This window comes from Canis lupus, chromosome 17 (assembly GCF_011100685.1).
Source record: "Canis lupus familiaris isolate Mischka breed German Shepherd chromosome 17, alternate assembly UU_Cfam_GSD_1.0, whole genome shotgun sequence".
NCBI lineage: Eukaryota > Metazoa > Chordata > Mammalia > Carnivora > Canidae > Canis > Canis lupus.
In genome coordinates this window covers 29,718,519-29,743,592 of record NC_049238.1, presented here as the reverse complement: position 1 = coordinate 29,743,592, position 25,074 = coordinate 29,718,519, and the positions used below count along the sequence as shown (strand labels likewise).

The following is a 25,074-nucleotide window of genomic DNA, read 5'->3' as shown; positions in this document are numbered from 1 at the left end:
GGCGGCTGTGTTGCTCTTCACCTCGCCCGCAGCACGGACAGCGGCCTCCGGACCGCAGCACGCCCCGGGGCCGGCAGCAGGCAGGCAGTGCCCGCGGCCACACGGCCATTCCGGGCCTGAGGCTGGACGTCTGCAGCCCGGAGCGCCTCAGGAGCCCCCGACTGAGGAAGGCGCCCCAGGTCTCTGCCCCCCGCAAGCGGAGCCCGGGCGCGGCGAACGCTTACCCTTGCGAGCCGCCGCGCACAGCCGCCCCGAGCCGCCCCTCACGAGGACGCTCATGCCGTACTCCGCACGCCGCAGAACGCTGCCCCAGGGTGGGGAGCGAAGCCATTTCCGGGAGGAGACACGCCCCCGCAGGAAGTACGTCACTCGGCCAAACGGAAGGAGGCTGTGGGCCGTCTGCGCGTGTTTTGCTGATAATGGCGGCCGCCAAGAAGCCTTTGGAGTTCCATGCCAAGCGGCCGTGGTGCGGAGAGGAAGCGGTGGAAGATCCCGACGAGGACGACGAGGAGGATAACGATGAAGCCGAGGATGGGTTCTCTCTGGAAGAAGTATTACGGCTTGGAGGCACCAAGGTAATGGCCTCGGACTCTCGGACGCGGGGACAGAGGCGCGTGGAGTGGTCTCCCGAGTGCGGGGCGAGTGACCCGGTTGCCCCCGAGCGGGGGCGGGAGCGGGAGTGGGCGTCCTGCGCCCAGATCCCAGCTTGGAAATGTGCGCTGTGCGCTTCCCGCACTTTTCCGCTGCTTTGTACAAGAGAAGAGACTTTTGGAATCGAACGTTTTTGCGATGTGGTCTCTCCGAGGATGTAGGTGACCCTTTTATTTCACTGATCTGTAACGGGCACTCCATCTGATCGGTGATGACTGAACTTTTTGAAAGGTCCTGACGTGGCTTCTGCGTTCTGAACTCCAGTGTTGTTAGAATGTTAACTTTTGTACGGAGTTGACGCACATGTTTACGCTTTAGAAGCCCTCTGCTGTCTCGGAATTTACATCCCCATTAAGAGAAAGAAACAGTAACCAAACTTTTGAGTACATGATTCATCAGATGCAGAGTAGTGCCATGGAGAAAAACTTTTCAAGATGATGAGTGGGAAGGGCCTAACAGTTTTAAATGAGGTGATCGGGGGACTCCTCCCTGAGATGTTTGAGAAGAAAACTAGTGAAGAAAGGAGTGAGCCATGCTGTTCTGGGAGCAACAAAACTGTCAGCGTAGCTGAGGCAGAATGAGTTAAGAGGAGAGTAATAAGAAGTGAAGTCGGGGAGGAAGATTGTAGGCCTTTCTCTGAGTTTGATGCAAGACTTTAGTAGAAGATTTGGAGGAAATACGTCACAGAGTTTGGCTTATTTTTTAGTAAGTTTTGAGATTGTTAGTGGGGGGAGAGGTGTGGGTCAGGAGAAATGCAATTTACAGGGGCAGAGTCACAGTTTGCCCTGTACTTGGATTGTATTTAATTTTTGAATAGGTTATATTTCACGTGCTACAAAAAAGTTCTTTTAAAAAGGAGGAGTGCAGGGGCACCTGGGTGGCTCAGTGGTTAAGCGTCTGCTTTTGACTCAGGTGGTGATACCTGGGTCCTAGGATCCAGTCCCGCATTGGGCTCCCAGGAGGGAGCCTACTTCTCCCTCTGCCTATACCTCTGCCTCTCTCTGTGTTTCTCATGAATAAAGTAATAAAATCTTAAAAGGAAAAAGTATATGGTGAAAAGTCTTTTTTCTCACTTTTATCTCTAGCCATGCAATTTCCCTTCCAGAAAGCAAGTATTTTTATGTCTTTTATAGCTTCCAAACAAACACGCACATTATTTTTACACAAAAGGTACCATACTATATCTTAAATATTTTGTGTATATTTTTTCTTGCTGTCTTAAAAAATGCTTCCATATCCATATATAAAGTTGTGTGATTGGTTTTGTAATGCCTGCGTAAATCATTGTTTTAATTTCTCTAACTGGCCATTTATTGTGGGCCTTTAGGTTGTCAGTCTTGCTATTTTAAATAATGCTTCAGGGCAGCTGGAATGGCTCAGTGGTTTAGCACCGCCTTTGCCCCAGGGCCTGATCCTGGAGATCTGGAATACCGTTGGGCTCCCTGTATGGAGCCTGCTTGTGTCTCTGCCTCTCTCTCTCTCTGTCTCTTGTTAATAAATAAATAAATCTTTTAAAAATAATGCTTCAGTAAATAACCTTTAAAGTATATCTTTTCCCACATTTGTAAGTATATATGTAATCTAAATTGATAGAAATGGAACTGCTGGATCAAAGGATGTGTGTCTTGTATTTTGATTGAAGGTAGCAAGTTGTCCTCCATAGAGGTTATGCTAGTTTACATTTCCATCAGCCATGTAGAAAAGTGCCTTTTCCTCCCATCCTCTCCGCAGTACCACCTGTCATAATTTTATCTTTGTTCATCTCACAGATTAGAAAATGGATGTACATGGTGGTATTAATTTGGATTTTTCCTAATGTCAGTGAAGTTGAACATCTTTTCACCTTTTTAAAAAACCAATTTCCCTTAATGAACCATTTGTTTATATCCTTTGCAGATCTTTCTTTTCAGCTGACACTGCCTTAACTAATGTGTAGGAACTTTCATACTAAATATTAAATCCCATTACTTTGATGTCAGTTGCCAGTATTTTTTTTTCCAAACTTACTGTCTTTTGACTTTTGTATGTTTTCTGTCTCTGAGAATGACAATTTTACCCATCTTTGCCTTTAAAAGCCTGCATTTTATGTCAGATTTAGATTTTCTCTACTCTGAAATTAATTATGGTGTGCAATCTCCTATTATTTTATAGATTTATTTTCACATTTAAATATTTGTTTCATCAAGTATTTATTTGGTTGTAGGGTGGGAGCCCAGGCAATACCATGATAATTGAATTTAATTGATTTTAAAGTGCAGATTTAAAATTAACTTCTGAAGTTTATGTAAACTGTTGGATTGGTAATTTATTTTTAACTTTCTTATGTTTTAATGTAGCAAGATTACCTTATGCTGGCTACCTTGGATGAAAATGAGGAAGTGGTGGATGGAGGAAAAAAAGGAGCAATTGATGACCTTCAACAAGGTGAATTGGAAGCATTTATTCAGAATCTTAGTTTGGCCAAGTATGCAAAAGCTTTCTTAGTTGAAGAAGATGAACCAGCAAAAAAAGAAAATGCCAGCAAAAAAGAAGCAATATCTAAAGTAGATAATAAAAAGCAAAATGTAGCAGAAAGTGAAAGAACATCACTTGATAAGGTAAAAAATAAGAAGAGGCCAGAACAACATTCTGAGAACAGTGCCACACCAAAAGTTAAGAAAGATAAACAACAGGACATCTTTGAATTTTTTGAGAGACAGACATTGTTACTCAAGCCTGGAGGCAAATGGTATGATCTAGAGTACAGCAATGAATATTCTTTGGAACCCCAGCCTCAGGATGTTGTGTCCAAGTACAAAACCTTGGCTCAGAAATTATATGAGCATGAAATCAACTTATTCAAAAACAAGACAAATAATCAAAAGGGAGCTTCTGCTACCTGGATGAAGACAATTGTGTCATCAGGGACACTAGGTGACAGGATGGCAGCCATGATTCTTCTTATTCAGGATGATGCTATTCACACACTCCAGTTTGTGGAAACTCTTGTGAACCTTGTTAAAAAGAAAGGTAGCAAACAGCAGTGCCTCATGGCTTTGGATACTTTCAAAGAGTTACTGATTACAGACCTTTTGCCAGACAGTCGGAAGCTACGGATTTTCAGCCAGCATCCTTTCAGCAAACTAGAGCAGTTGTCCAGTGGCAACAAGGACTCAAGAGATAGAAGGCTGATATTATGGTATTTTGAACACCAGCTGAAACACCTTGTGGCTGAATTTGTCCAGGTCTTAGAAACTTTAAGTCATGATTCTTTAGTAGCCACTAAAACTCGAGCTCTTGTGGTAGCTCATGAGCTTCTTTGTAACAAACCTGAGGAAGAAAAGGCTCTTCTTGTGCAGGTAGTAAATAAACTGGGCGATCCTCAGAACAGAATAGCCACAAAAGCCTCCCATCTGTTAGAGACATTGCTTTGTAAACATCCCAATATGAAAGGAGTTGTATGTGGTGAAGTAGAAAGGCTACTCTTTCGCTCAAATATCAGCCCCAAAGCACAATATTATGCAATTTGCTTTTTAAACCAAATGGTCCTTTCCCATGAAGAAAGTGAATTAGCTAATAAGTTAATTACTCTTTATTTTTGTTTTTTTCGGACTTGTATCAAGAAAAAAGATATTGAATCAAAAATGCTTAGTGCCCTTTTAACAGGAGTAAATAGGGCATACCCTTATGCCCAGACTGGTGATGACAAAGTGAAGGAGCAGGTCGACACACTCTTTAAAGTGTTGCATGTTGTGAATTTTAATACCAGTGTACAGGCTTTAATGTTGCTTTTCCAAGTAATGAATTCTCAGCAGACGATATCAGATCGATACTATGCAGCATTATATAGGTAAGTACCACCATTCCAGTAGGTGAATGTGAGAATAACATTTAATAATAATGTCCCTCCTGTGTGGAACAAGAGACTTAGAAAACTGGTTTTAGGCCCTCCTCAGCAACTTGCTAATCACCAACTTTTAATCTTTGTTTTCCCATTGGAAAACTATTCAATGTTTTGCTCTAAGTCTTTTAAATATTAAAAAATTAGAACTGCAGATATAATTGAAGTTTCCTTCACTTCCTTCCCTCTCACTCTCATTCTCAGTCCTATATTTCTTCCCCCTGTCCTTCCCACAACCATGTAGTGTAATTCATTGAACAGGAATTTTTTGAGTGCCATCTATATGCTGGACACTTCCAGGTGCTCTGGATATAGCACTGAACAAATTCCTACCTCTTGAGGCACTTACATTCATATTGAGGAAGACAGATGGTAAACAGGAAAGTCAGAGTTAGGGTTGCATTTTTGCAATTTTTTTTTTTTTTTTAATTACTGGGATTAAGGTTTTGTTCACTGAATTTTGCAATTGTCCTGACACCTATTGAGGGATGGTATTTTGAACAGTGTTTAAATACTTCGGAACTGTTTAAGTATACCAACAAGCTCTATATTCCTTTCTAATACATTTTAATAATTTTATATCCATATATCTTCTGAGAAATAGAAGGTACTGATTAATATCTTGAACCTAAGCCACAGTGCCTGGCTGTGATAATGTAACTTTGGACAGATTACTTAATCATCTGTAAAGCCCTATTGGTAATAAATAAATGAATCAATCAATCAATCCCTATTGGTAAACATGATTGATTCCACTTTACTGTGGCCCAGTTTGTCCATAAAATGAAGAGGAGTGCACTTATCCTATAGGGTTATTGTTACAATATAAAACTTCCCAAGGTCACATAGGTAAAAAATGACAGAACTGGGACTTTACTGAGTTCATGTAATTTTCATATTTATGTTAAGTGTCTAATGGTGCCTCGTGTACAGTAAGTGTTCTGCAGGTGTTGGCTGCTGCTGTTAGTAGTATTATCCAGATGAATTTCTTAAGTTTGTTCCTCAAAACAGTTCTCCAGTCTGTGAGGTACAGTAATTTGTGCAAAATCACACAGACATGACAATGTGAAGTTAAGTGGTAAATCCAGGTCTGCGGTCTTTGGGCATTCATGATGTTTCATGGTGCTGATTGCACTGGTACACTACAGAAAATCTCAGAGTCCTTTCCATAACTCTTAAGAGCCTACAATTTTTTTTTTAAGTAGTTAATACTTCTTTGGTTTGCAAAGAGTTCTAGGGCTGCAAGGGTAGAGACTTAGGAATTTTAGGGGTCTTTTGTAACTTTTGATGGTCATAAGAACTTTTTGGACAATGTTTGGAATCTTTTGTAAATATTTTTCTAATATCCATTTAATATCTCAGTGTTTAACGCAAGTCTATCTGAGGAGTACTTTTTTTTTTTCAAGATTTTGTTTATTCATTTGAGAGAGCAAGAGCAGCAGACTCCCCACTGAACAGGGAGCCTGTTGCAGGGCCTGATCTCAGGACTTTGGGATCATGACCTGAGCCGAAGGCAGGTGCTGCTTAAACATCTGAGCCACCCAGGTGCCCCTGAGGAGTACATTCTTAAATTCGTTAAGTTATTGCTTGCCAAGAGCTCTCACAGATTTCCTCAAAGGACTTACAAACCTCATAGTATTTTTCTTAATCTTATTAAGAATCTTTTTTTTTTTAAGATTTTATTTACTCATGAGAGAGAGACAGAGAGAGGCAGAGACATAGGCAGAGGGAGAAGCAGGCTCCCCAAAAGGAGTCTGATGTGGGACTTGATCCCGGGACTCCGTGATCACGCCCTGAGCTGAAGGCAGACGTTTAACCACTGAGCCACCCAGGCGTCGCTTAAGAATCATTTTAAACAAAATTTCCCTAATATTACTTGAAAGATAAAGAAAACCGATTTGGTTTACAAAAATATGATTTATCAAAAACTCTAAGAACATGTTCTCTGTCAATTGGTGGGGACACACCTATCTAAATTCTCAAATGTTTTAAAACAATGAGTTGCAAAGTGGATTGAAATGTTGAAAATTTTAAATGTGAACAGAAAATTGAGTATCAAAGATTGAATAATACAGGATATCTCAGTATCACTAGAATTATGGAACTGATAAATGGGGGAAACTGGGTATGCCCAGAATATGAAAATGCTTCACAGGGTCAAATATTTACATTTCTAGTATTAATGAAAAAGTTAATAGGAATGTTTAGAATAATAAGTAATATTTCACATGAGCATATACTGAGGTTTGTGTTAATTCTAGATATCCTAATGTCTGGAGGGCAAGAGCAACCCTAGGATTCAGCAACTCGGATAAAGATAAAATTTTTAAATTATGATATTCAGCTTTCTACTATTACCTTTGTGCTCATTAGAATCATGTGGAAGCTGCCTCTGGTCTCCTAGCTAGGAGGAAGAGATAATTTTCCTATTATCCTAGAGAATGGATAACCACATGGAAAAGAAAAAAGAAACCATAAAAAAAAGTCCTTCTCCTGTAATATTCCCACCTTTCCCAAGATAATTTTTTCTGTTTTGTTCATTGACTTCCATTTTACATCTTAGGTGTCTTCTAAAACAAACAGGAAGGTTATCCCTAACTAAGATGAGGTATTAGCAGTTGCTTCTACTGCTGGTTGTAGAGATATTTTATGAATAAGCATTTGATCTTGTTTTTTTTAATAGGAAGATGTTGGATCCAGGATTGATGATGTGCTCTAAGCAAGCCCTGTTTCTTAATCTTGTCTTCAAATCTCTGAAAGCTGACATCGTGCTGCGCAGGGTGAAGGCTTTTGTGAAGAGGTTACTCCAAGTTACTTGTGAACAGATGCCACCATTCATATGTGGAGCTTTGTATCTTGTGTCTGAGATCCTTAAAGCAAAACCAAATTTAAGAAGTCAGCTAGACGATCATCCGGTATATTTTACAACTGTTTTTTAATCGAGTGGGTTCTGAAATATATTGTATTTTTCGTCTTTGCTTCAATAACAGTAACTTGCTTAGTTCTCTGAAGCATGAACAGGTGTGAGTCCTGGAGTTGGACAGACCTGGATTTTAGTCCCAGGTGTACAGTTACTAGGTGGGCATGTTGCTTGACCCCTTTACTCATAATAAACTGTACTACACTAAACTGTAATTGTATGAGCTAGTTACAGATAGTTATAGAGCCAGTATATCTTTTAAACCTGTTTCTTCAGTTGTGAAATGGATATAGTAGCACCTACCTTGTAGGGTTATTTATAACATGTTACAAATTTGAGGACTGAATGTTTTCATGTAAAAAAAAAAAAAAAGTCCCAAAGTCTGAGGGAATTGTGGCTCAAAACTTACTCTCTTACATTTACAAAAAAATATGGTGCCTCTCATAAATTTGATTGATGGAACTTTGTTTCACCACTAGTGCATAAGTGGATCTTCTTCAAAACTCCCTCATATAACTGAATATAGACTTCCAGTTGATGCAGATTTATTAAACCATTGTTTTAGGAGTCTGATGAAGAGAATTTTATTGACATAGGAGATGATGAAGACACAGAAAAATTCAATGCAGATAAAGAAACTGATAAAGTAAAAAAAACTGAGACAGAAGAAACTGTGTCTGACAGTCCCAGTCCTATGGAAACAAAAAAATCAGAGTCTGCTTCTTGGGTGCACTTTGATAATTTAAAAGGTGAGTTTGTTAAATCTTTAAATTGTTCTCTTGAATTTTTAAGTGGGAATTGGCTTCTCCTTTGATCTTTTTTTTTTTTTTTTTTTTAAGGTTTAGGGTTTTTTAAGTGATCTATATCCAACATGGGGTTGAACTCATAACCCTGAGATTAAGAGGTTGCATGCTCTACCCACCAAGCCAGCCAGGCACCCCCTCTTTGATCTCAATAGAAATTAATATTAAACCATCTTAGAAGTCCTGTGTATTTTTTTTAGAGTAGAGCTTATATAATTAGATATTCAGGAATTTAGTAAATTTTTAATATAGTGAATCACTTCATTATTAATAATATAGATTATATCACATTTTAAAGTAATTTATTAGGTCTTGGAAATTAAAGCAAATACCCTTTGGAAATGGAGGCTTTTCATTTGAGGCTATAAAGAAAAGCACACTAAACCCTGAGGATCAAGAAATGTGCTAAATCCACTTCTTCAAACCTATTATGGGAAACTTGGTCAACTTTTCTCATCTCCCCAAACTTCAGTTTGCCTGTATAAAAGAGAAGTATGGTAGCAACCAGAAAAGGTTTTTTGTTTTGTTTTGTTTTTTTAAGATTTTATTTATTCATGAGAATCCTGGGGAGGGGGGGCAGGCTCCATGCAGGGAGCCTGACCTAGGACTCGATCCTCGGTCTCCGGGATCACACCCTGGGCCAAAGGCAGCACTAAACCGCCGAGCCACCCCGGGCTGCCCAACAACCAGAAAAGTTTTTAAAAGAATCCATCAGTTTCCCTGAAGGGTAAACTGAGAATAACCCTTTAGAAGGATGATGAGCATATGCATTGTGAAATAGTTTGTTATAATGTGTTCTAAAAGTTCTTTGTTTTAAATTTTTTAATACTGAATTTTTGAAAACAGGAAGAAGTTAATGTAAAACTTGTTCCAAGAGACAATTATTCCTGGACAATTTAATAACAAATATTCAGTGCATTTAAACTTCTAAAAGAATTTAGACCCATTTCACCTTCAGGCTAGTTGCCATTTTAGCATTTATAACCTATTTGATCCAGATTTGGGCAACTTTTGCTGCCAGTTTATTGAATAGCACATGCTATCCTGGGTACTGTATCTAATTTTCGTTGGGGCTTGGAATTTTTAACCTAGGTAGGATGCCTGGCTAACTGAGAATGTTGAAAATTATAGTCCTATTACATATATATGTTATTGATGACAACATTAGTGATGGTTTTAGTGAACTCTTGGGCTAGGAATAAAGCATTTGAGAAATAGTATTTTTTTTTTTGTTCTCAGGTGGCAAACAGTTAAACACATATGATCCATTCAGTAGAAACCCTTTGTTTTGTGGAGCTGAAAATACAAGTCTTTGGGAACTCAAAAAGGTAATTATAAATTGTCTTTTAATTCATTAGTCCTTTGTATTTGCTTTCATGGATTTAACTCCTTGAAGTTTCCATTTTTCTTGTCAATGATTAACAGTTTAGTTAAACAGCTAATTGGCGTTATGAAGCAATTTGAGGCGTGTCACCCAGCTGTAATCCTTTATAACCTGTATTTCTGTAGCCTCTGATAAACATTAAATTTATACATTTCTACATTCACGTGTAACATCTTAAATAATATGTATGCAAAATAAGGATGTTATACATAGCTATAAATAAATTTTGCTGTTTTAGGTAAATTATTGCATATAATGGCTCTGTAAAATGGGTAAATTCTCTTTATGCATTAGATGTCCCTGAAAAGTTTTGTGATAGAATTATTTGCAAATAAAGTTACCTTTTAAATGCATTAGAGGAACTTCTATTTTCAATAAACTTTCTGTGATGCCTTTGGTAAAGCAAGCATCTCAACACATAGATTCCTGTGGATCCTTGACATCTTTTCAATGAGTCTGCAAGGTCACAGCTATTTTCATAGTGATACCAGGGCACATTATTTGCCTTTGTCACTGTGTTTACATTGGCACTGATGGATAAAACTGCTAGTGCCTTACCTCAGATAATGACAGTGGCCATTGTATTTTTTACTGCCATGTACCTTGAGAGGGAAGAGGGCGGAAGACAGTATCACATAAGACTGATGAAACAGGAAAAATTAGTGATTATCTTGACCCTAAAGTACATGTCTTTTTCATAATCTGTGTTCATATACAGCAAGAATCCATAACATACTTATGCATACCTAAGTATGAGTTTGTCTCATGTCTTAGAAAAAGTACCTATATAGTTTGTTGTAAACTCAACTAGCTGCTTTTTTTAATAAAAGACTGGTTGACCGAGAGACTGGTTTTTCAGATTTGGGTATTCGGGAGACATTTTCTTGAAAGTGAATCTGTTATTTCAAGCAAAACCGCTGACAGTATTTGTTGTTAGTGATAAAATTCAAGCTTTTAAGCAAAAGAAAAGTTTAGAAATCTGGTTACCACCACTTTGAACTTGACACTTCCTCAATATGTAAAACTTTTCTGATAAAATCAGTGGTGATACTAACAAAGTGATTTTTGTGATAACGTTACCAATGTGTGGAAGAACTGCATAACTCACTGAATCGGTATTTTCCAAATGACTAATGCACAGTGTTACAAAAAGTCTTAGTCAAAGTAGACCAATTAATTTTAAGTAGCAAGTACCAAAAGCTGTTTGATAATAGTTTCAGATTCCATATTACAGCTAATCTTCAGTTTTGGGAGTAGTATCAAAGAAGAAAATCCACAATTATGTGAAAGACTATAAGTTAATTTTCCTATTTCCAATTTTATATACCTGTCAGGCAAGATTGTCATCATAATTCAATTAAAAAATAACATGGAATACAGAAGCACAGGAGAATCCACTGTCTTCTATTAATTCAAACATTAAGTAGATTTATAAAACTGAAATAATTTTACTCTTCTCACTAATGCTTATTTGTTCTGAAAAACTTAGTTTTCATAAGACATATTGTAATTTCTAATAAGGTAAATATCAATAGGTATATCCCCCTGAAACTAAGGAAGCTCTTGAGGTCCTTGACTTTAACTATATAAAGCACTCCTGAAACCAAAATTTTGAGAATCACTCTTATCTAATATATTGGCTTAAGTTTCAGTTCTTTGGATTTACAGGTCTAGTAAGAGTTGAGTTTCCTCACAATTTTTTTTTAATTTTTTTTTTTTTTAGCTGTCTGAGCATTTTCATCCTTCTGTGGCCCTTTTTGCAAAGACTATCCTTCAGGTAAGTCGAAAATATTTTAAAGTCAAGAAAAAAGAAAATGAATCCAGTTTTCGATAATCAATAATTGGCCATACAGTATTTTCTATCTACCACAAAGAATCATAAACGTTTTCTGCTGTGGAAAAGGATCAGTGACTTAATACAGTGCAGCAGACAATTCTTCCCACTGTGTGGTGAATAGCAATACAGGATACTAGATTATTGCAACAGTTACTACATTCTGGCTTTTCTCCTGAAGAAAGACTGTCCTCCCCTTTCCCATTTGCTGTGTTTGCTTCCTGGTTAATAGATGACCTACAGTGTTAATATTGTTTATCCGTAAATTCAATAGCACATCATAAAATATTTATTTGTGTGTGTGTTTAATTCTTCAAGTAAAGAGGGATGAGATGGATATTTGAAGGGTCATGTAAGGCATATTTGTGTCTTTAATGCATTGTAGTAGATGGTGTTTTTCCTTTATTTTCTTATTTGGATGCATATATATAATTTAAGTTCTTAATCCTCCCCCCCTCCACCTTTCAGGGAAATTATATTCAATATTCAGGAGACCCACTCCAAGATTTCACATTAATGAGATTCTTAGATCGATTTGTATACCGAAATCCAAAGCCACATAAAGGCAAAGGTATGCTTCTATTTAATTATTTGGTTTTCACTATTGATATTTATTAAATAAAATAAGCATACAATTAGGTTTTACACTACATTGCCTTGATTTTTGCATTTCAGAAAACACAGATAGTGTTGTGATGCAGCCAAAAAGAAAAAATTTTATGAAGGATATTCGTAGTCTTGCTGGTAAGTATAAAGCCTGAATGGTTGAAACTGACAAGATAGTACAAGTCTAACACATAAATTGTGTTACTCTTTGCTCCGTTTTATCAGAATAAACCTAAGCACCAGAGACATTATCCATCTTTTGTTCCCAAAAATGTATATACGTTCTTAAGTTTATTGTGTGTGTCTGGGACTTTTTTTTTTTTTAACTTTATTACAGATTTCAAACCTATCCAAAATATGCAGTATAATGAACTCCCCTGTAACTGTCACACAACTTCAATAATTAGCCATTTTTATATCATTTATAGCATTATTTGTGACCCCCCCACACACACATACATAACTATCTTTTACAGTTAAAGACCATTTTTATTTATTTGAAAAAGAAGAGTACATGAGCAGGGGGGAGGGGCAGAGGAAGAGAGAATCTCAAACCGACTCCCTGCTGATCACAGAGCTTGACAAAGGGGCTTGATTCTACAACCCTAAGATCACAATCTGAGCTGAAACCAGTAGTCCAGTGCTCAACCAACTGAGCCACCCAGGCACTCCCTACAGTTAAAAACCATTTTAAAAAGCTTTCTAATATGGGTTCAGCAGAAAACTCAATTGGTTTTGTCACCGCATCATTTTAAATTGGTTGATAACCTTCTATGGGTACTGGGTACCCATCTTGTGGATCTGACTCTTTTCTGCATTCAAGCAAACATCTTTTTATATAATAAATCACAGTTGCTTTCTGTTCAGAGACTAGGGTTAATTTGTACCTTATAAACCATTTAATTTCCAACTGGTTTATTTTACAGAGATCCAGAGACTCAACCAAAGTTAATAGAATTTAGAAGCCAAATCCACTTTTAATCAAGATGAGTTAGAAATTTTTATTGTGAAGAGAGAAAACTAATATTCCTGTAGTTCCTTGTTCTTGTTCCTTAGTTTTCATTAGCATTAAGTAAAATTATAGACAATTCTGTTTACCTTTACTTCCTATTCTGGAGTAGCAGGCATTACTGTTTTTTTTTCCTGAGATGAAGATGATAAGTTTAAAGCTGATTATTAAGAGAACTCTTTAATTTTATTCCTCTTAAAATTGGGATCATGGATGCAGTTGGAGGACAGTGAGAGAACCATGTTCTTCCACTGTGATACACTGACGGCTACATATGTCCTTGCAGCCAACAGTTTTAAATGTTGGGTCTCCTGCACTCAGACTTCTCCAGAGACTGTCCTTTGCACTAGAAGATCCCCCCCTTATGTCTACCTTCCTTACATTTTTGAGACTTTAGAATTGTAGATACGCTGTGTGTAATCTTAAGAACTTGAATAACATAAAAAGGACTACTTTAATAAAATCTTAATAAAATCTTTATCTTAATCTATTTTCCTAGTGAACAGTAAGGAGTTCCTTGCAAAAGAAGAAAGCCAAATACCAGTGGATGAACTATTTTTCTACAGGTAATATACTTAATGCAGTTTCATTTGGGGAACTATTAAAATTTAAATTTTTAAGGAAAAGTTAATTTTTAGATACTATAAAATGCTTCATTAACATAGATCTGTCTTGAAAAGATCTAAAGATATGTCAGTTAAGGTGCCCGGTAGCGCAGGTCATGATCTCAGGGTCCTGGGATCAAGCCCTACATTGGGCTCCCTGTTCAGCGGAAGTCTGCTGCTTCTCCCTCTACCTCCCAGCTCATGCTCACTTGCTGTCTCTCTAATACATAAATAAAATCTTTCTTTGGGGGGGGGGGTTGTTTCTTTTTTTTTTGTAGAAGGAATTTATAAATCATTTGGTTTGATAATTTCAAGATATCTAAGTGAAACAAAACTAGTCAATTTGTGAGTGTTTTTAATAATGTAGGTTAAGTTTTATTTTGTGACGCTTTGTGAAGCTGAATCTTATTTTTTTTAAATAGTAATTGTCTTACAGGCAATAAATCTGATAAAATTATGTGATTAGATGTTATCTAGAGCCACATTTTGGTCTTATTTTTAACACTTAGATCATTAGTGTTGACACTAAAACAATCTTTTACTATGTCATTTAATTGAGTTGAAGTGTTTTTATGAAGAATTAAATCCTAAATCTTTGAAAGTTATACTTCCCATTCAGAAGTTGCTATTGAACTTTTGTTTATAATAAATAAAGATTTTAGTTACTAATATCCAACTGTGCTAACAGTTTTTACACTTCCCCGTGTCACTGGTCATAGGTGCTTTGATTACAGTAAAATAGGCCCTTTAATAGAGTTATCAAATAGGGGGCACCTAGGTGGCTCAGTCAGTTGAGTGTCTTGACTCTTGGTTTCATCACCAACTTCTGATCTTGGTGTTGTGAGATTGAGTCCTACATCAGGTTCCATGCTCGGCAAGGAGTCTGCTGGAGATTCTCTCTTCCTCTCCTTCTGCCCCCCTGCCAGGATATGTGCGTGCTCTCTCTCTCTTTAAATATAAATAAGGTAAAATCTTAAAATTTTTAAAAGAAATATCCAATATATAACATGCATTTTGTTTCAGGTATTATAAAAAAGTTGCTACTGTTAAAGAGAAACAAAAACGAAATGCAGATGAAGAAAGTATAGAAGATGTGGATGATGATGAGTTTGAAAAGATGATTGGTAATTTGTTTTTATTGACTGTTCAGTGTGTAAAATAATCTATTTCTGTTTACTTATAGGACCATGGAATATTAGTGGAAGGAGTGATGTTAGTTTTAGAAAATCATTTAGCTAAGAATACCATGCAGATGATGCTGGAGGATTAAAAACTCTTTTGGTGGCATATAGTAGTTCACCCACAGTTGATCAAGAAAGATTTATGATTGTGTGTGGACAGTTCATGGTAAAAATAAATTTGTATTTACATGGTATATATTCATTATTAAGGCCTAATCTCTGAAAGAAGAGAAACCATTCCTAATTTCCTTACACTGTTGGTAACAGTAGTCTGCTATTTCATCTGTTTTATCTTTATGATCCACAGAGTTAAAATGTTAATCTGTATTTAGACCGAAACAAAAAAACATGAAATTAGAAATTGAGTTTGAGTTTTTGCACTTGTATTATATTTACTACAAATAAGCACTTAAAAGGACTGCAGTTGCTAAATACCATTTTGATATTTACTCTCTTTCCATAAAAGTGTTGTAGAAAGAAGCTGAAATTAACTGGAATCCATTTTAGTTTGAGGATTTAATTACGGTCAGTATATTCACAGATTTATGTAGATTAATAAAACACAGCAGTAGTCAGATTTATATCATTTTGGTGTAAATGGAATCATGACTGTTAAATTTCATTGTTACTTGGTATATCTGACAAATTGTATATTGTCCTCTGACAGACACATTTGAAGATGATAATTGCTTTACCTCTGGAACAGATGACCTTGATTTTGCTAGGTAAAATGCTTTTTTCAATCTTGTTTTTAAGAAACTATTTTCTCAGCATTTCCCAAAGCGCTTTCCTCAGAACAGCAGAATACAGGACTCTGATGTGTAGGAGAAATTTCTTGAAAAAAGCTTGGGAAATGGGTATAGTACTTTCATTTTAGACCTTTATAATGCATGATAATATATCAGAGGTTCTGGGCTGTCTATTAACTCTGTTAATAGCCTAGTATCCTGCTGATCACCAAAAACCAAAGAGCACTTTAGAAAACAATGTTCTGTACTACAAGTTGTTTTTCTTCAGCAACATGAAAAAGGAAAAAAAAGGTGCTAAGGAAGACCCAGAAGATGAAGATTTAGAAGGCAGTGATGATGACCTTGATAATTTGGATGATGATGAAGTTTCTTTAGGAAGTATGAATGAAGAATTTACTGAAATTGGTGAAGATGGAGGAACATTCATGGATGTGTTGGATGATGAAAGTGAGGGCATTCCAAGTAAGCGTTTTTTTTTTCCAAGTTAAAGCATTTTTGAAATACAAAGCTAAAGTATATTTCCTTTTTCTCAGGGTAGGCTAGCTTTTCTGTTGTAGCATTTTTAAAAATATTACTTTGTATTCAAATTAATAATCAGATTGGCCAGAAATTTATGTAGGACTTTTTCCTTCTCTTATTTGAATCCAAAAGAGGTTGAATTTTGAGTTTGGGGTTTTTTTTTTCCTTAAGATTTTATTTATTCACAAGAGACACAGAGAGAGGCAGAGACACAGGCAGAGGGAGAAGCCCAATGTGGGACTCAATCTTGGCACTCCCTCATCACGCCCTGAGACTCTCAACCGCTGAGCCACCCAGGCATCACTCAAAGCTCATCAGTTTTGAGCTTTTACCATAATCAACAATTAGACTCTGTACAATACCTGTTGAGCTGTTACCCTTTTTTTGTTAGAATAGTAATTATTTCTAAAAGTTAAAGTTTCATCATTCCATCTTAGCTCTGTGGCAGTTCTTTTGTTTTTGAAATTGCTTAGTAGCATGGGTTTTCATTTTGTTTTTTGGAATAGAACTTGATGATGAAGTCAGCTCCAAAATCAGTACAAAGAGAAACAAGAGGAAAGGTACAAATGATTTTGACTTTGCTGGATCATTTCAAGGTACGAAAATGCATCTAGTCTCTCTTAAACTTAGGTAGTGGCTATGTGAAAGTTGCTGATCATTATCATTTTGGGAAATTTTCTAAATTGGGGAGTATAATTTCATGTTTGCTTTTATAATAGATAAGTTTCCTCTATTTTTAACATGTGAAAGTTTGCATGGTATCCATGCAAATACTTTACATGATTGTGCATAGCAGCACTATTATTAATAGCCAAAAAGTGGGAATAACCCAAATATCTGTTGACTGATGAATATATAATGAAATATTATGCACCAATAAAATGTAATGAGGTACTGATACATGCTATAATATGGAGGAGCTTCAGAAATGTTATGCTAGGTGAAAGAAGCCAGATAAAGACGACCACCTATCATATGATTCCACTTACATGAACTAGCCAGAAAAGGCAAAGCTGTCTTGGGGAGAGGGCACAAGACTGCAAATGCCCAAGGTATCTTTTGGGGTTGATGGAAATGTTCTAAAATTGCAATGTGATGATAGTTGAACAACTCTGTAAATTTACTAAAACATACTGAATTATACACTTAAAAACAGCTGAACTTTATGATGAATTTTAAAAGTGAAAATGGGTAAAAGCAGTATTTTTAGTTAATACATTTTTAGAAAATGTGATTTTAAATGTGTAAATTAACATTTAATATTAAAATAAGTCTTAGTTTATTTTGAAATGTTTGTATGTTCAGAATTACAGGTTGAGTTTTTTTAAGGAGAACCACTTTGAGAAGTATAAGCAAAATTTCATTTATATCCTAAAAAAATACTTTCCATCAGTTTTCTCACAGACCAAAGAAAACTTTTGACTTAATTAGAATTTACAGTTTGCCTTAAATATCCCAGAATTCATCCATGTCAACTTTGTAATCTGTCTTGCCTGATACTGTGAAATAGGGTAAACCTTGATCAGTGGTCAAATCTGAAAGGCAGGCAGGAAGAGACACTACTGTCATCTAAACAATTCTCTTAGGAATTTTTAAAAAAATACTATAGACTATTAAATTTGTTTTTATTTTTTATTTGTATTTATTTATTTATTTTTTAAGATTTTATTTATTTATTCATAGAGATGCAGAGAGAGAGAGAGAGAGAGAGAGAGGCAGAGACACAGGCAGAGGGAGAAGCAGGCTCCATGCAGAGAACCTGACATGGGACTTGATCCAGGGTCTCCAGATCACGCCCTGCGCTGCAGGCGGCGCTAAACCACTGCACCACCGGGGCTGCCCCTTAAATTTGTTTTTAAATGCCAGCTATTTAATGATGCTAAAAGATCATTATAATTGTGTATTTTAACCCAAATACAACTTTTTTATAACAAACCCATGTTAATTGTTCAATCATTATATCGTACACCTGAAACTAATGTAACATTGTGTGTCAAGTGTACTTCAATTTAAAAAAAAGATGTGTATTTTTCCAAAATTACTGGATTTACAGTTTAGTAAACTAGGCTTATACTTTTTTTTAGGACCAAGAAAAAAAAAGAAAGGAAATTTCAGTGACTCCAGTCTATTTGTATCTGCTGAAGAGGTAAGGCTAATCTGCTTTAAGAAGTTAGCTATTCCACGTTGTTTTGAGTTTTCTAATAAATGTGTCTCTTTTTAAGTTTGGCCACCTATTGGATGAAAATATGGGATCCAAGTTTGATAACATTGGCATGAATGCCATGGCTAACAAAGATAATGCAAGTAAGTAACTTGAAATTTTTTTTTTTTTTTTAAGATTTACTTACTTACTTGGGGGGAGGCAGTGGCACAGGAGAGGAAGACAGACACTCTCCAACAGACTTCCCACTGAGCACAGAGCCCAACATATGGCTGCATTCCACAATCCTGAAATCATGACCTGAACTGAAATCAAGAGTCAGACACTTAACCAGCTGAGCCACCAGGCACTCCAAGTAACTTGAATTTTTTATGGAAGTTTTTAAGTGCCCTGAACTTAGAACTTACGAAGATGTAAATATTTTTGGAGGACCATTTTTAGTAAGGATGAGTAAGATGGTTCCTTTTCCTTACAATGTGGAAGGAATAGCTTTTTCATCTCTGTCTGGGGGACATGTAGGATTAAGAGGCATTTAGACTATAGCAATAAAGACTGTATTTACTTTAGTTTTTTTAGGGAGGCAGGCTGGTTTTGTTTTTGTTTTTGTTTTTGTTTTTTTTGAGGCAGGCTGTTTTTATATGAGTTTGCTAAGTAACTTTATTATGAGTACTTTATAGACATTTTAATTATTTCTGATATAGATACTGGCTTTTGTTTTTTGTCAGTAAAAGTGTTCAGAAGAAATAAAATCTTTAGAGCATTTGTTCCTTTCTTATCCTAGTCTTTTATTTGTCAAAACTAATCTTTAACAATAAATGCCAAAGGAAAACAAAAGTAAGGGATTTGTACAGTGGATGGGAAATGACTGTAAGCCATGGCAGACCAGAAGCTCCTGTTTTGTTCTGTGGGGCCAGGAGTCTACCATGTGGTGTGCTCATCTTTCTTCTCCCCCACAAAGGTCTCAAACAGCTTAGATGGGAGGCTGAACGTGATGATTGGCTACATAACAGAGACGTAAAAAGTATCATCAAGAAAAAGAAAAATTTCAAAAAGAAGAGGCCAAAAACCACTCAAAAAATTAAAAAGCAAAGAAAATGACTGTTTTCTAAATAAATTATCAATTAAAATTGTACTTACTCCTAATTTTTGCTATTCAGCCATTTTTCTTGATCTTGCTCTCGGACTTCATACATTCCAGACTGTTCAATGGATTTGTAATAAACTAAAAATAAATATAGCTGTCATTAGAAAATCATGTAAAAGTGTTAAAATTAAACTATATTAAGAGAAATCAAACCCCTTTTCCTTATTTCTACATAGTAAAATGAAAAACAGACAGAATATATATTTCATGTACGAGCCGTCTAGCATCTGTACTAATTGTAATAAACACTATTAAGCATTACCTTATACCAGATATTGTGCTAAGTGACTATATGATGTTATCTTGTTTAATCTTGACGATTCATAAGGTGGGCATTATAACCACTACCGGACAGAGAAAGAAACAGCTCCAAGAAATTAGCAAACCAATGTCACTTTGAAGTTTGAAGCTGTGGTTTGATTCCATCATCACCACAGATACGTTTCATTCCAAAGTTTTTAAACACTGGTAACTACTCATCTCCAAATGAGAATTTTCATATTTTCAGAGGAGCTGAAATAGGAATAAATAGTAATTTCTCTTGGAAGTTGACATCACAACTTTAATCCTTATTTGGTCATAAAGAAATTGCTTAATTTAAAGGGTACCTGAAAATGTCGTTTTATACTCTTAAGGAAAAACATACCTTCCAAGATGAAGGGAAATTTCTTGCTCATTGTTTGCCTGAAATCTGACCAAAAAAAAGTCTTAAAATTAGATATGACTAGACATTTATTATATTAAAACATGGAGCCATAACTCAATACTAGCTTTAGGGTCTAGTCTATAAGATAGGAATCCTATAGAAGAGAGATTTAAGCTCCTTCTGGTGATCAGAAACTATCCTTTGGGACAGGTGTAAGTTGCACTTGCCTTACATGTCGCCCCCCACAGTTATTTTGGACTTTTCAAATTTAACCTGTATATATGATGCAATTTATTTAGAAAAGCAAATTTTCAGTATTAATGTATAACTCCCTTATGTAACTGAAATTTGAGATCAGCTTCACAAATGGAGTAGTCTCGATTTCTAATTCCATAGCAAAGTACAATGGAATCCGTAAAAACAATAGTTTACAGAATTAGAAACTTTAATTTGCTTTTATATACTGTTTTTGTTTTTATATACTGTTAGTATGTTTTCTTTTGTATCCTTACAGGGTACCAAAAAAACTCGGTGTTAATTATTGTGGACTTAATGACTTTTCAGGATCCTTACAGGATGCTTACATCCACTAGCATCCTGGAGCAGTGTTCCAGTAAATAGTAGAACAAATGACAAGTTTCAAAGATGGCCACCACTCCCAGGACTACTCGTCCCTGCTTTAGGGAAAAAGAAAGCACCCCCTTGTTTTAAAAGTTGAGAGCTCTAACACAAAATTTCCCCCAGAATGTGTCCTAGCATTTTCAGCGATAGCCAGTGACACGGGAAAGGTTTTTAGTACCCAGTATTGGTAATGGGAGGAACTCCTGACCGCCTTGACAGTTCAGCTACGCTCTACCTCTCAGTCTACCAAACAATGAGCTATAAGCAGGCTGAATTTCTTCCACCTGTGTTCCCAAATGAAGCCAGACCAGTCACTTGCTCTGTGCCCCCCACTAGTAAAATCCATAGAAATGTGCCGCATTTTCCCTAGTCTACAAACAAATCACATTATTTAGGGAGAAAAGTCATTAAATCCACAATAACACCGAGTTTCTTCTTGGGCCCATAAAAATGTCTAATACATTGAAGAAGCAATTTCTCTAAAAATGCTGTTTAGACCTCAATGCATTAGCAAACTGCATACCCCTGTAGAAAACATTAACTTCTGAATTAGGATTACCTTGGCTTGTGTTCATCCTATTAAACAAAAAATAGGCTCCAAAAACGCCCAAGAGCTCAACTACTAAAACTCCTTTAAAGATCTTCTTTGCCAGTGGTTCCATAATGCGAGCCATCCTAAGTTTAACAGTAACAAATACAGGTAAACCTGAATGAGCATACACAAACTTGATTAATACCACTTCCACAAAAATAATTCCAATTCATTCCTACAATCTGAGTGATTTAGGAATAAAACCCCAAAGTTACCATATGCTTATTTGCTATGTCCCACATTCCTAATTTTCCTTTTTTTTTTTTTTTAAGAATTTATTTATGAGAGAGAGGTAGATGCATGGGCAGAGAGAGAAGCAGGCTTCCCACAGGGAGCCTGATGAGGGACTCATCCCAGGACCCCAGGATCACGACCTGAGGCAAAGGCAGATGCTCAACCACCAAGCCCCCCAGGCATCCCCCACATTCCTAGTTTTCAATTTCCACCCCCACACAATGAACCAAAGACACCACTGGATAAAGCACAAAAAGGTGATGAAACTGAAAAAAAAGCACTGTAAAAAGAACTAGCAATTTATGGAACTAAAATTTTTATTTACCTAAGAATATTAAGAAATAGAGTAAATCTTTTTTTTTTTTTAGCTGAACTAGGATTTAAGATATCTAATGGGCACCATATGTGAAAGGTCTTCATAAGTAACCGATAAAAGTAAGATTATTCTATAAGTGGTTCTTTATGTTTCAGAGCTGAAGGTTTTCATTTATTTATACAGCATATATTGAACTATGTGCTATAGCCCCAGCATCTCATACAACGCTGAGCAACAAACCAAGTTTTTCTTGGGGATTCATAACAGTATTTTCAAACTAATTACATCATCCAAAAGGCTTGTTAAAAATGCACATTCCTGGGCCTCAACCTGCAGTTCCCCAGTCCCTGGATTCTGATTCAAGTCTAGGGCTGCCATCTCAGTAATCTGCACATTTGCAAGCAACTCCAAATGATTTCTGTACAAGAGGCCCCTAGTCCACATGAAGAGGAAAACTGACCACCATCACCCATTAAGTAGCAAACTAGACTTTAGATCTTGATTCTCTTCCTTTAACTAAAATAAAAGCTAATCAAAACAAGGGTTTGTGGGGTGCCTGGATGGCTCAGTTGTTTGAGACTGCCCATGTCAGGCTCCCTGCTCAGAAGGGAATCTGCTTCTCCCTCTCCCACTCCCCCTTGTGTTCTCTCTCTCTCCCTGTCAAAATCTTTAAAAAATAAAAACTGTTTGAGTCTTCATTCTCCTCTAAGTAAAAGCTAAACAAGGGAAACAGCTATATAATAAGCTTTAAAAAAAAAAAAGAGAGAGCATATACAACTCTTAACGAATATGTGAAATGTAAACTCAAGTTTTTACTCTGCCTCCCTATAACCCCAACAAGAGGAGAAACCAGTTATCTTTAATCTCAGGATTTTGATACTGTGCAATGTATGCTCTTTGTCATACTATTCTCTGCCCTCTGTACACAGATGGTAAGATCTATAATACTCTACAGTCCCAGCTCTCTGCTCACTGTCATGCATTTATGGCCATTTCCTCTTGACTCCTTTTCACAATGCCTGAGAATGGGGTAATTAAATACCTTACTTTTGTAGGATTATCCTATTAATCTCTTTACCAGGTATCCCCTCCCTCCAAAATTCCCTTCCCTCATTTTGATAACGTGATCACCCTGGGGACTAAAAGATTAAAACTTTAGTATTCTTATCTTAAAAAAAAAAATGAAGCAGGGAAAGTTAAAGAATTTACATAAAACAGAAAGGCAGGTGAGTGGGAAGGGAGAACTGCTTTAGTGTTTACAATGCTGTACCTGACAGGAAGAAAGTCATTAGTACAGGGACCTCTCAGTGCAATTTTTAATATGCAATGGGTGAAAAAAAAAATTTTTTAATTATAAAGAAAGCTTGCCTGCAGCAATATCTGCTGTAAGGAATCCAAATGAAATTTGGTTTTGTTTTGATGGGAAAAGGTGAGGTTAAGGGTTCAAAAAATAAGTAAAAATAACACTGCAAATATATATAAATATATACACACACACACACACACACACACACACACACACATACACACATTTTACAAGTCCCTCAGCTTCAGGAAAGATGTTTATAATGATTGATAAAGCCTGGTTGATAAAGACCACCAGGGATCCCTGGGTGGCGCAGTGGTTTGGCGCCTGCCTTTGGCTCAGGGCGGGATCCTGGAGACCCGGAATCGAGTCCCGAGTCGGGCTCCCTGCATGGAGCCTGCTTCTCCCTCTGCCTGGGTCTCTGCCTCTCTCTCTGTGACTATCATGAATAAATAAATAAAATCTTTAAAAAAAAAAAAAAAAAAAGACCACCAAAGGTATACCTGTCCATGGCAAACTCAGGTTACTAACTGGGAGAGAAAACAAGATTAGACAAGATTTTGGAGAAGGATGGAGCTTAGATGAAGTTTAAAATAATGCAGCCCTCTGGGGGCCTGGGTGGTCAGTCTGTGGGGCCACAGACTTTTGATCTCAGGTCTTGCTCTCAAGGCCCGGAGTTCAAGCCCCAGATTCGGGGTGGAGCATACTTTTAATCAATTAATTAAGAAAGGGAAGGAAGGAAAGAAAGGGAAGGAAGGAAGGAAGGAAGGAAGGAAGGAAGGAAGGAAGGAAGGAAGGAAGGAAGGAAGGAAGGAAGGAGAAGGAAGGCAGGAAGTGACAAGTACTGAAGGAAGAGTAAATACACCATAACAAACTTCAATGCAAAAGCACTCACACCATCCCCAAGAACAGACCCTACGCCCAGACAATAAAATAGAAACCCCAAAAAGAAAGAAAAAAAAGAAAGAAAGAAAAGCACCTGGGTGGCTCAGTGGTTGAGCATCTGCCTTTGGCTCAGCTCGTGACCCGGGGGCCTGGGATCGAGTCCCGCATCGGGCTCCCCGACAGGGAGCCTGCTTCTCCTTCTCCCTCTGCCTATGTCTCTCTCTCTGTGTGTCTCTCATGAATAAATGAATAAAATCCTTATAAATAAATAAGTCAAATAAAATAAAGCAGTCCGCAAATGGGCCTGTAGAAAAGCAAGGCTGTGGGTCATGCAGTTCACATCACACTGGGCTGAGCAGCTGATCTAGGGTCCACAAGCTTAAAACAAATGTGCGATGCTGGCGTCTGAAAACGGCTCCTCCGCGCACTACAGCGGGAAATCCGCGGCTCGGCCTCAAAACAGGAGGGTCTCTCGCACTCCAGCCGTCGGAGAGCAAGCTTCCTCAGCATCCCTGGGTTTCCTTGGCTAAAGCACTTTTTCCGGGTCCCACGTTCCAGAACCGAGGCCTGCCTGCCACCCACGATCCTCAGGCGCTCGCAGCCCCCAGCTCTTCCCCACCCCCCGGTGGCCCCTGGAGCTCCCCCGCCCGCCTGCAGCCAACTCGCGCGGGCAGCGCAGGCCGCACCGCCGGCCACCGCGACAAGGTCGCCACGCGACCCGGAAACACTTGAGCCTGCCCAGCGACCTCCCGCTGAATGGGTAGAGCGACATCCAAATTTCCTCCGTATGACTCCAGAACTATAGCGAGGCGCCCCCAAAACCCCCGCCCCACCCTGCGCCCTGGAGAGCCCGAGTCGGGGAACCCAGCCAAAGCCACTACTCTTACCTGAGGCGCCCGCACACTGGACTGCGCGTGCGCGAGAGTTGGCAAAGCTCCGCCCCCTGGCGTTGGCCCCGCCCCTTACCGTAATTACTTCTTAGCGCGCTCTAGGACTCCGAGCGATAAGAAAGACTGAGGACTATGTCC

At 37.5% G+C, this 25,074-nt stretch overlaps 2 protein-coding genes across 9 annotated transcripts; one reads left to right on the top strand and one right to left on the bottom strand.

Moving 5' to 3' along the window:
- Window positions 1-356: 356 nt before the first annotated feature.
- Window positions 357-19,598, top strand: CEBPZ (CCAAT enhancer binding protein zeta). 2 transcript variants are annotated; one of them, XM_038561273.1, is made up of 16 exons: window positions 357-575; window positions 2,988-4,480; window positions 7,215-7,446; window positions 8,017-8,200; window positions 9,494-9,582; window positions 11,362-11,415; window positions 11,941-12,043; window positions 12,148-12,216; window positions 13,587-13,653; window positions 14,716-14,816; window positions 15,541-15,598; window positions 15,891-16,084; window positions 16,648-16,737; window positions 18,226-18,287; window positions 18,364-18,445; window positions 19,261-19,598. In XM_038561273.1, exons 1-16 carry the CDS (start codon window positions 420-422, stop codon window positions 19,398-19,400), a joined length of 3,174 nt encoding a protein of 1,057 aa, XP_038417201.1. In that variant the 5' UTR covers window positions 357-419; the 3' UTR covers window positions 19,401-19,598. The 2 variants fall into 2 exon arrangements, with proteins under 2 accessions (XP_038417201.1, XP_038417202.1); XM_038561274.1 differs by lacking the exon at window positions 357-575 and adding an exon at window positions 970-1,356.
- Window positions 7,012-24,977, bottom strand: CEBPZOS (CEBPZ opposite strand). 7 transcript variants are annotated; one of them, XM_038561280.1, is made up of 6 exons: window positions 24,733-24,845; window positions 21,273-21,388; window positions 20,093-20,137; window positions 19,440-19,524; window positions 10,197-10,240; window positions 7,012-7,401 (listed from the first exon to the last, which is right to left on the bottom strand). In XM_038561280.1, exons 1-4 carry the CDS (start codon window positions 24,816-24,818, stop codon window positions 19,442-19,444), a joined length of 330 nt encoding a protein of 109 aa, XP_038417208.1. In that variant the 5' UTR covers window positions 24,819-24,845; the 3' UTR covers window positions 7,012-7,401; window positions 10,197-10,240; window positions 19,440-19,441. The 7 variants fall into 7 exon arrangements, with proteins under 7 accessions (XP_038417208.1, XP_038417207.1, XP_038417210.1 ...); XM_038561279.1 differs by lacking the exon at window positions 10,197-10,240; XM_038561282.1 differs by lacking the exons at window positions 7,012-7,401; window positions 10,197-10,240; window positions 24,733-24,845 and adding exons at window positions 19,063-19,301; window positions 24,934-24,977 and having other exon boundaries at window positions 21,273-21,419.
- Window positions 24,978-25,074: the final 97 nt, after the last annotated feature.